This window comes from Castor canadensis, chromosome 14, assembly GCF_047511655.1.
Source record: "Castor canadensis chromosome 14, mCasCan1.hap1v2, whole genome shotgun sequence".
NCBI lineage: Eukaryota > Metazoa > Chordata > Mammalia > Rodentia > Castoridae > Castor > Castor canadensis.
Window position 1 is genome coordinate 103,717,059 of NC_133399.1, and position 11,443 is coordinate 103,728,501.

At 44.2% G+C, this 11,443-nt stretch overlaps 1 protein-coding gene across 1 annotated transcript; it reads left to right on the forward strand.

Moving 5' to 3' along the window:
• The first annotated feature begins 4,926 nt into the window (after positions 1-4,926).
• Nefm (neurofilament medium chain) lies at positions 4,927-10,019 on the forward strand. The gene is made up of 3 exons (XM_020153545.2): positions 4,927-6,052; positions 6,739-6,863; positions 8,139-10,019. Exons 1-3 carry the CDS (start codon positions 4,979-4,981, stop codon positions 9,517-9,519), a joined length of 2,580 nt encoding a protein of 859 aa, XP_020009134.2. The 5' UTR covers positions 4,927-4,978; the 3' UTR covers positions 9,520-10,019.
• The last annotated feature ends 1,424 nt before the right edge of the window (positions 10,020-11,443 follow it).

Below are 11,443 nucleotides of genomic sequence, written 5' to 3' on the forward strand. Positions count from 1 at the left end.
TCATGCCAGGTGTTACCACATTCGTTCCTCCAAAGGTAGCAAAACTGAAGTTACATTTATTTACAAAATGGGGCGTTGAATTATATAAACAAAAAGATCCTATCTATATTTAAATTAAAGAGAAGAACTAGAAGAAATTATTTAAGTTATTGTCTCTGCATTTTGTAAATTCCTATTTTATAATAAAAATGAATGAAATCTTCTAACATATATATTCTTGGCAATCTAAGGAAAAGGAGACAGCTAGGATGCTGCACCCATTTTCAGAGACTTGTGAAAAATACTGCTTTTCAGAATTGCCAAGAAAAACAACTCAGGTCTGCAACAAGGAGCCTTATTTATTAGATGAGATGTTTGACTCAGTATCTCTGAGTTTAGCTCTCTTCAGAAATTTGGTCCAAAGATAACAGATCATTGATCTGTTATGGTTTTACAAAGTCCATTTTAATTGAGTCTGTAATAAAATAATTATGTCTCTTGCTAAGTCAAGCCTTGATAAACTTGGAATAAAATATGCTGTGACAACAGGTCTGCACTGGTGCAGTTATGTGCAATGCAGAGCTTTAAAAATTCAAGTGCATATTGTCAAGATCTGTCACTTTCAAGGTAAAGCCAATGTGACCAATTAAAAACATGCTGATAATTAAAATAGCAGAACTTTTTAAAATATATCTACTGAAGTTTACTTTTAGGGTTTCCTTTAGTGAGGCTGTTTATTACTTTTTAAAAATCCTAAGTCTTCTTCATCCTCCGGCTTTCATGGAACTGATTCACAGTGGCCGGGTGAAGGCATTACACAGCAAAAAATTTTTTAAATGTAAAAATTTTAAAAAATCAGCAAGCTGCGTTAAAGCCAAAAGCTGTCTTTCCCCATAAAACATGGAATTTCCAGATAGAGAATTTCAAAACTGATTAAGTTAATGTTTTGAACATATAAAGATCAAATGTTTCAAGTTTTTTAAAAGACTTCAATTGACTTCACAAAAGCAGCAACTGACAGAAATATAATATTCAATGCATAAAATATTTGGCAAGAGAAAAAAAAATTTTCAGTGACTTAATGTCAGAAAAGGAACACTGGTCCAGATGGATTTGTTTTCATTAAAAGCAATAGGAACATAAATTCATGTCCCAATTTTCCTAATAATAAATAGCCTTTCTCCTCTCTCCTCCCAGAGGATATTTTTATTTCAACCTCTAAAACAAACAAAAAAGTCAATTTTATTTTTAAAGTTTGACACTAGAGGCTCAAGTAGAAATAAGCATTACAGCTTTCTTTACAATCAGACTCAGTTACTAACCTACCTCAAGAACCCCTTAAATAATTAGCAAAGAACAATTTCTAAATAATTATCTATAGAATCCAACCCCAGGCAGAAAGACCAGGCTGGAGACATCACAGTAGGTTGAGTGGAAGTACAGCTCATCTGGTCTTGGACAGATCCAGCCTTCTGTGGTTTTGACGGTATTGCTTTCCTTCTGGAGCCTCTTGCTTGCAGCCGGGTTCCCACATTCCATCTTCCTTGCATTTTTGTGCAGCAAAAAACACATATGTTCTTTAAAAGAAGAAACATAAGGAATAAGGAAAGAAGGGAGAAAATTCCTAGCTCCTTCTTTACCTTTATTTTTTGACCCAACAAATAAATGTCTTATGTAAAGGATGTTTTCCCATCATCATTATACGATCCTGAAAAAAATCTCACTGTGGCTATCGCTTCACTTCAGAGTTAACATCTGTACTTTACCTACCGAGGCAGCAAAGAGATGGGAACAAGCTCCGTATGTCTGTTGTGATTCAAAACAGACTGTAGCTTATGAAACAATTTAGAGATCATTTCATTAAACTCTTACATCTGAATCATATGCGTAACTTCTCTATTTAGAATACGTTACAAAAGTATTGTAGTGAACTCAATTCCATCAATGCAGTGTGGGAACATCAGATACATTTCCATGTTTAATATCTCTTAAGAATATTTTAAGATTCCATAGCCTTAGTGTCTTGGGGGAAGGGGGTGCAAAGCATGTCTTTCAATAAAAATAAAAGGTGGGGAAAGTTCCTCAAAAGTATGAAACAAAAAGGAAGAAGGTCTGCTATAGATTTTGAAAAAGAAAAAAATGTTTTTAGACTAGATGCACTGATAGGTATAACCTTCAAGTCACCTTCAGGAGCAGTGCCAAAGTAAGTCTAATATAAAGTAAAACGTTTTGCTAACTGTGGAACTGAAGCCATCATTTTTTTAAGCCATGAGAACATTTTCTCCCTAATAAAGCAAATCATATGTTCCCTGCATTATTGTATAAAGCCCAGACTGAAAAATTATTCAGGTGATGTTGAAGTTACAATTTTAAGCTACAAGTAAAAAATTTAGCCTGAGTAATTGGCTGTGATTTTGTTTGTACGCAACGCTTTCTTCCCTCTGTAACCAGTTGGAAGCTTAACAATTTTTGAGCTAGTTTAGATACGAGGCAAAACATGCTAATTGTGAAATTAGACATGTGTTTCCTTGTAAATGTCTCTCTGCAGAGTCATCTCATTGCCAAAGCCCTAAAGAAAACTAACAGCTGAAGCCTGCCCATTAACCATGTGCTTTCTTTGCAGAATGTGCAACAAGAAACTGTCAAGGATTTGCTATATTTTAATAAAAGCAAGAAGTAAATACATAACCCAGGCATCAATGCTGCATAATTAGCCAGTAGCACTATCGACATGGCACCCTGCTGATTTCCAGCCTGTGATCCCAAACTTTACAGGGCCAGGGAGCTTTCTTCCTTTCCCCTAATTTGCCCACATGAAAACAGAACCTTTGTCTTCATAATATTCATAAGTCATCCCCCACACACACGCTGTCATCCTTCTGTCTTAACAACTTGAGACAGCAAACTAGAGTAGCCTCCTCCCCTCTCCCTGCAGTCTGCAGTGCTGCAATTTCACACTAATGAACCAAGAGTAAGTAACTCCCCAGCTTAACCCCTGTTCTTCCATCTTGTTTCTACTTTAATACAAGCCAGCCAGGAGAGCTTACACAAATTACAAAGTTCAAGCCTCCAGAAACTGAAGCATTTTCTAATGACTTACTGACTTAATATGCCCTTGTCTAGAGAAAGCATGCTGTGAAAAAGAAGCTCTTTAAATCTAGAGTCGACTTTTTTCCAAGCTATGGTTTCTTGCTTATAACAAGCATTTCACACTGTCACTTGTGCCTGTGGCCAAGCACTCCGTTGTTAGTACTGCCTTGTCCTTCACTTTGTCTGGCACCACTCTGAACTTTTTTTTTTATCCTGAATTATCCCCAAGCACGATCCAAAATAAAGGAACATTTTAACAGTTAGAAAAAAGTGCACTAGAGAACAGGAAATATGTGTACACTAACTGTTTAAATTAACATGTCTAAAATATGGAAAGTCTATTCCAAATCAGTCTTTAAAATCTACATAGGGTTAATACATTACATTTAAAATGGAGGAGGAAATATCTAGTTTTATTTAAGGTTGTGATGAATCTGCTTGGCCACTTTTAAATTAAAGTTAATTCAGATACCCTCTCAACCACTGCAGTTAGTAAGGAGTGAACAGAAAGATGACAAGGCAGTTTTTCCTCAAACTTATCGGAAACTCTATTTCCCCGAACTTTTCATCTCAGCAGATTTCAAATTCCCCTTTCCAATAAAAATTTGACCTTCAAATCTCAGACTTCGTATCTCTCGATTTTCTGCATCCACCATATGTTACAAAAGTCAGTTCGGGCTTCGAGAACATATTTCTGTTAACTGATTTTAATGAATTTTGGTTGATCTCATAATCTGCAATGTGATCATTGTGCCAAACCTGCATTGCAGAGAAGTCTTAGCGTGGGATTCTAGCTTGGTCCTGAAAGCCAAGTCACTACAAGCAGGCTTTAGTTGTATTTACTCAGGAAGAGGAAGAGGAGAAAAACTACTGAGCCCCTGCCAAACTGACAGGCTAGGCTGGACCACCAGCCCCGGGGGTAGCTGAATCACCCGCAAGTGGCCTGGGCGCTGTCCTTGGTGCTGCCGGCGCCATAGGCACACAGCGCCTTACCTTCTGCCCTGCGGAGCTGCGGACGACCCCAAACGTTAAGCAGAAAGAATCTCCACATCCCACTTTCAATACAAATAACTACCCCGGCCTGTCCTCTTTGTCCCATTCCTGAAGCTTTCGGGCCGACCGTTCCTCGCTGTCTTTTTTTGGTTTTTCTTCTAGACACAACTCCTATGCGCTCATCCCCGGCTGCTTTAAGACAAGGAGTGGGGGAAGGGAAGCGAAGCAAGGGAGATGAGGATGGGGGAGGGGAGAGGACATGAAGGGGGAGGGGTGGCAGGAGAAGGGGTAAAAGAAAAAGGTCCAGGAGGAAGGGGACCCAAGAGAAGGGCGGGGTGAGTGAGACTGAAGAAGACTAGAAGTAGGAGGGAGAAAGGGGATCACAAAGAGGGGGGAGTGATTAAGCAAAGATGGAGAAAGCAAAAAGTAAGGGGAAAGGGGGAAAAGAAGAGAAGGCCGTGAGACTAAGGAGGGGGCTACAGAACAAGGTGACCAGGGGGTCCGAAGAGCATCTGCCCAAAGGACGGGAGAGTGACTAGACAAAGAAAGGGCGTTGGGTGGTTTGTTCGCACCAAGGGTGTAAAATGCAACCTGAAGGTGAAACATGGAGAGAGGGGCATTGCAGGGCTACAAAGTGGACCGAAAGGGAAGCTGGGGGAAGGGCTGGGGCCTGAACTGCAAAGTGCGGGGTCCGATGCGGCGCGGGCCCACGTGGAGCGGGCGCTGAATCACCGCTAAGCGGTCTCTCCCCGCACTGTGGCCCCCTCCCCCCCTGCCCGGTGCCCGCAGTCCCCGCCTCCTCGGCCGCCGCCTCCACGGGGCGGGGCGCTGGCCCGGGCCCAGCTCCGCGGCTATAAATGGGCTGCGGCGAGGCCGGCAGAACGCTGTGACAGCCACACACCCCAAGGCCTCCAAGATGAGCTACACTCTGGACTCGCTGGGCAACCCGTCCGCCTACCGGCGGGTAACGGAGACCCGCTCCAGCTTCAGCCGGGTCAGTGGCTCCCCGTCCAGCGGCTTCCGCTCGCAGTCGTGGTCCCGCGGCTCGCCTAGCACCGTGTCGTCCTCCTACAAGCGCAGCGCGCTCGCCCCGCGCCTCGCCTACAGCTCGGCCATGCTCAGCTCGGCCGAGAGCAGCCTGGACTTCAGCCAGTCCTCGTCCCTGCTCAACGGCGGCTCCGGCGGCGACTACAAGCTGTCCCGCTCCAACGAGAAGGAGCAGCTGCAGGGGCTGAACGACCGCTTCGCCGGCTACATCGAGAAGGTGCACTATTTGGAGCAGCAGAACAAGGAGATCGAGGCGGAGATCCAGGCGCTGCGGCAGAAGCAGGCCTCGCACGCGCAGCTGGGCGACGCGTACGACCAGGAGATCCGCGAGCTCCGAGCCGCCCTGGAGATGGTGAACCACGAGAAGGCGCAAGTGCAGCTGGACTCCGACCACCTGGAGGAGGACATCCACCGGCTCAAGGAGCGCTTCGAGGAGGAGGCGCGGCTGCGCGACGACACCGAGGCGGCCATCCGCGCGCTGCGCAAAGACATCGAGGAGTCGTCGATGGTCAAGGTGGAGCTGGACAAGAAGGTACAGTCGCTGCAGGATGAGGTGGCCTTCCTGCGCAGCAATCACGAAGAGGAGGTGGCGGACCTGCTGGCGCAGATCCAGGCGTCGCACATCACCGTGGAGCGCAAAGACTACCTGAAGACCGACATCTCCACCGCGCTGAAAGAGATCCGCTCCCAGCTCGAGTGCCACTCCGACCAGAACATGCACCAGGCCGAAGAATGGTTTAAGTGCCGCTATGCCAAGCTCACCGAGGCGGCCGAGCAGAACAAGGAGGCCATCCGCTCCGCCAAGGAAGAGATCGCCGAGTACCGGCGCCAGCTGCAGTCCAAGAGCATCGAGCTCGAGTCCGTACGCGGCACCAAGGAGTCCCTAGAGCGGCAGCTCAGCGACATCGAGGAGCGCCACAACCACGACCTCAGCAGCTACCAGGTAGGAACCGCGGCTGCGCGGCCGGCCTGCGCCAGCGCCAGCGCCGCCGCGCGCCCCCGACACCCGAGCGCGTGCCCGAGCGCCCTCTCCGTCGCGCCCCCTAGTGGCCGCTCGCCTAGTGTGCGCGCGCACCAGCGAGCACCGCAGAGCCCAGTTGGCTTGGCCCCTCCCCTCCGCCCTCTTCCCTCTGTCCACCTGCCCCAGCTGCCGAGGGGCCCCGACCTTTTTTTTTCCCCAAAAGCGTGCTTCTTTTTCTTGGCAGTTCTGCTTTTGCTCACTTGCACTTTTAAAGCCTTCTCAACTCCATTCGGGTAGTTGAGAAACAAGCAACTTTAGGATAGCTCAGTATTTTTCTCGTCGTGATCCCAAGAGCTCTCAAAATTGGCTTCAGTCCAAAGGGTTTGGATGGGGAAAGGGGGCAAATTCCGCCGTGGAGTTTCCGCCTTTGAAATGCGTTTTAGACCCACTGCTTGTTGCGCACGTCTCATTGTCTTGTGGATTTTATTTGTTTGTCTGAGAATTCCTTAAAACTATAAATGGGAAAAATAGGGGCGGGGGCAGGAGTGCGGTTTACCGAGCTGGAGGGAAATTGGGGAGGGAGTGGCATGGGGGGGCGGCTAGTGACTGGGGAACAAAGTTGCTGCTTAAAAAGATGAGTCTATGGAGGCTTCCTGCGTCTGTTTCAGGACACCATCCAGCAGCTGGAAAATGAGCTTCGGGGAACGAAGTGGGAAATGGCTCGTCACCTGCGAGAGTACCAGGACCTCCTCAACGTCAAGATGGCCCTGGATATCGAGATCGCTGCGTACAGGTGCGGGGCTCGCTGCAGATGTGGCCCCAGCGCCACCGCACCGCAGAGACGTTCAGGGCGATCGCGCGGTGCAGACGTCTAAAATCCGAGCCTGTTTCCTTGCTTCATTCAAAAGCAGTTATTCTTAAGATTTGCAAGTGCGGTTTTATCACTGATTCAGCTTTTAAAAAGTGAATTTGAGTTGAAATAAATACTGGAGCGGAGAGTCACCGATTACTTCAGTGCTTATGCTAAGCATTTTATTTTAATGAAAATTGTGTCTGAATGCTTGAAGCACAAATGAAGTTTTAGTTTTTAATATTTCAACTGGTGGTTCCAGCTTTTCAAATTTATCATGTCAAGGACAAACACCAGGGCATTCTGTTCCTCTGTTAGAGGTTACTATTGCCATCGTCAGGCTGAGAACATACATAAACAAATTAGAATATGGATGTATTTATTTTTCCATATGTAGATAATGTGGATGTAAATTTATTAGATGGCATAATGTAGATTAGATATCTAGATATACATCGTATATCTACATATATCTAGATCTATAAATGCATATATGCACAGAAACCTAGAACTAAATGTGAAGACATATAGGTATATTCTCTTTATCAATAAATTGGTTATATAGATCACCTAATTAATGTGACCTTGCTGTTGACTAAAATCAACATACAAAATCCTTCAATAAGCAGTTTTCTATTATCAATGATGCAATTATAACAAGAATAAATTGTACTTTTTCAGCAAAGCTGAATAATTATACTAAGTAGGCATTTTATTATTAAAATTGTAGATCAATTTATAACTCAACTCACCCACAGCTATAATTCAGTTTAGCCTAAGTTCTAAAATACACTTAACAATTTTATAAATTTTTGAGCATTATATTTGCTTAAAAAACTAACACATGTCCTAAGGAAGGTCACTAAAGGTTTATTTGGGTGTTTTTTTTTTAAGGGGTGGCCACTGGTGGCTTTTAGCATATTTATATTGTACCAAATGAATCCTGGCTGCTGCAGAGCTAGACTAAGTGGCTGGCTGTGGTTGGCTGACTACTGGGAGTGGCTAGTTAATGCAGCAGGCAACTGGCTGGTGATCCAGGAGAAACCCTCTCAGTCACTGAATATCACACAATATATCAACTAGATAGGCTTAGTGGAATTTTTCCATATATGATGCTATTTATTCCAAAGCAACTACTCCATTATCCATAATGTAATGAAGATCAGAAGGCCCTGTGAGATTTTAATTATGTCTTGTCTTCTTTGATTCTCTCCTTAGAAAACTCCTGGAGGGTGAAGAGACAAGATTTAGCACGTTTTCGGGGAGCATCACTGGGCCGCTGTATACACACCGACAGCCCTCAGTCACAATATCTAGTAAGATCCAGAAAACTAAGGTTGAAGCTCCCAAGCTCAAGGTCCAACACAAATTTGTGGAGGAGATCATAGAGGAGACCAAAGTGGAGGATGAGAAGTCCGACATGGAAGATGCCTTGACAGCCATTGCAGAGGAGTTGGCCGTTTCCGCAAAAGAAGAAGAGAAGGAAGAGGCAGAAGAAAAGGAAGAGGAAAAAGAAGCTGAAGAAGAAGTGGTGGCTGCCAAAAAGTCTCCAGTGAAAGCTTTGGCACCTGAAATTAAAGAAGAGGAAGAAGGGGAAAAGGAGGGAGAAAAAGGCCAGGAGGAAGAAGAAGAAGAAGATGAGGGTGTCAAGTCAGACCAAGCTGAAGAGGGAGGATCCGAGAAGGAAGGCTCCAGTGAAAAAGATGAAGGTGAGCAGGAAGAAGAAGGAGAAACCGAGGCTGAAGGTGAAGGAGAAGAAGCCGAAGCTAAAGAAGAAAAGAAAATCGAGGAAAAGGGTGAAGGAGTGGCTGCCAAAGAGGAGCTGGTGGCAGAAGCCAAGGTGGAAAAGCCAGAGAAAGCCAAGAGCCCTGTGCCAAAATCACCTGTGGAAGAGGTGAAGCCAAAAGCAGAAGTGAAAGCTGGAAAAGGTGAACAGAAAGAGGAAGAAGAGAAAGTTGAGGAAGAAAAGAAAGAAGTAGCCAAGGAAGCTCCCAAGGAAGAGAAGGTAGAGAAAAAGGAGAAGCCAAAAGATGTACCAGACAAGAAGAAAGCCGAGTCCCCAGTGAAGGAGAAAGCAGTAGAAGAGGTGATCACCATCACCAAATCAGTAAAGGTGAGCCTAGAGAAAGATACCAAAGTGGAGGAGAAGCCAGCACAGCAAGAGAAGGAGAAAATAGAAGAGGGGGGAGGGAGTGAGGAGGAAGGAAGTGATCAAGGTGCAAAGGAATCCCGGAAGGAAGACATAGCTGTCAATGGGGAGGTAGAAGGAAAAGAGGAGGAAGAGCAGGAAACTAAGGAAAAGGGGAGTGGGAGAGAAGAGGAGAAAGGTGTGGTCACTAATGGGTTAGACTTGAGCCCAGCAGATGAAAAGAAGGGGGGTGACAAAAGTGATGAGAAAGTGGTGGTGACCAAAATGGTAGAAAAAATCACCAGTGAGGGGGTGGGTGATGGTGCTACCAAATACATCACTAAATCTGTAACCGTCACCCAAAAGGTCGAAGAGCATGAAGAGACCTTTGAGGAGAAGCTAGTGTCTACTAAAAAGGTAGAAAAAGTCACTTCACACGCCATAGTAAAGGAAGTCACCCAGAGTGACTAAGATTTGAGTCCATTGCAAAAGGTTAAGCCATATGACAATTTTAAAATGCATGTGATTGACAGCTTCAAAACAGAACGGGTTCTCCCATGGGGGCTCCAGACCTTGTATTTACTCTGTGCAATATGAGGGAACTGCATGCAAGCTCAGGTGCTCCCTCCTCTGTCTTTGGGGGACTCAAATGCATGATAATGTATGTACCTGGGGAATTTGCCAATTTCCTAAGCCGTTTGGAAGGGGGGCGCTCAGGGGGGGTGTCTTGAGATGTATTATGCAAAGGACCAACTGAGCCAAAAATAATAAATGAAACACAGAACTCTCTTAGCCTTAAGAAAGCTATATATGAATAATTATGTTTACCTCACTGGTGCATTTAAAATGGACTTTTGTTCATGGGTTGTTCATGGGAGAACCTCGCTGACATGCACAGTTTGCAACCTTATGTTGATCGATGTTAAATGTCACAGCAGTACTTGCTCAATAAAGGTCATATTGGAAACATACTCATTGATTGATGTTATGTCATTTCACATACCTGATCTCCACTAAGCTTTCTTTCCCAGGAATAAATAGATTGTTTGCAGGAAGTTTAAGTGACCGCCACTCCTTATCACTGTTTCCCTGAAAATGTTTACTTGGAAACACAATTGCTGAAGGTGTTTTCAGTTGTCAGAATCTTTACCTGGCTCAAGCTTCATCCCCTAAATGTTAAGTTATATTTCTAAAATAAAAATAAAAGCACCAGATGAAAAAGAAAATTTGTTGGAATAGAAATCTTCAATCTCCAGGTGTTTCCATGTGGAACCAGAATTCAGAGAACTTCAAGGTGAGAGGGGAGGTAATGGAGTCAGAACTTGCAACTCAGAATTTTGAGTCATAGACCAAGAAAGCTATGGCATTGATCAGCACTGTGTCCAAAAAGAAGCAGAACGGAAAGAACTAACACTCCTAACAAGAAATACCCAGTCTCAGATGCATAGCCTGGTCACACCCACACACATACACACTTCTCTGCACCACTGATTCCTGATTTGGTTGACAGGTTTATACTTCAAGTGTTTTAGTAATTGGGGAAAATAATGTCAAAAGTAAATAAAACCTCCTCGTTGGGAAAAGAAGCACTGACAGAGACAGTAAGTGAGTTTAGATGAAAAATCCTTATCTTGACCAAGGAAATAACGCCATTCTCTTTTCAAAGTTTATTTGCTTTAGCCCTTTACAACCATCCGTGTACTAATGTATATTGACATATAATTTTCCAGATCTTTATTTTTCTTATCAATAGGATCAGCTTAATCCTTGATATAGTTTTTCATGGTTTTCCAAAATATTCCAAGTTTAAAGCCTAAATGTAGCCAGGAAGTTCAATGTTACTGGCGGTTTTTGTAGTGATGTCTCTCCTCCCTGCCAGTTTATTGGGTATTTGCCAGTGTACACAATTTTTGTTATATGCACATATCATCTGGACAATTATTATCCTACGTCTTTTCTTTAAAACAAATAATGTTTTATGTTAAAACACTTTCTGGAAGCAGAAATACTCATGACACCCAAGGTGAAACAGGGTTATTTAACTATATTCAGCAAAACCAACACCAACTATGCGTAATTTAAAAATAAAAAGAGCAATTGGAAGGACACAGGACGACTGCTAGGACTGAAAGATCAGCAGAGAAAGCAGGTGTTGGAGAGACTGGGGCAGCCTCCCAATGACAGAGGTCAAAGGAGTCATCGTGCAGCATGGTGCTGATTAAGCTCAAAACTGTGCTGCTTCATTGAAATTTCAGGAACTGAAATTTCAGGAACCAAGCCTGAGATAATTTCCCTCCCACCTGGACAACGAACGGGAGAAGCATCTTGCTTAACAATCCCAACAAAACTGGCTCTAGTGATAGAGTTCCAATCTCCCCCAAAACAGCGTGGGAGC

Coding starts and splice junctions, on each gene's coding strand:
- Nefm (XM_020153545.2), top strand. CDS start 4,979: ATGAGCTACACTCTGGACTCGCTGGGCAACCCGTCCGCCTACCGGCGG. Junction 6,053..6,738: donor ACGACCTCAGCAGCTACCAG/GTAGGAACCGCG, acceptor CGTCTGTTTCAG/GACACCATCCAGCAGCTGGA. Junction 6,864..8,138: donor ATCGAGATCGCTGCGTACAG/GTGCGGGGCTCG, acceptor TTCTCTCCTTAG/AAAACTCCTGGAGGGTGAAG.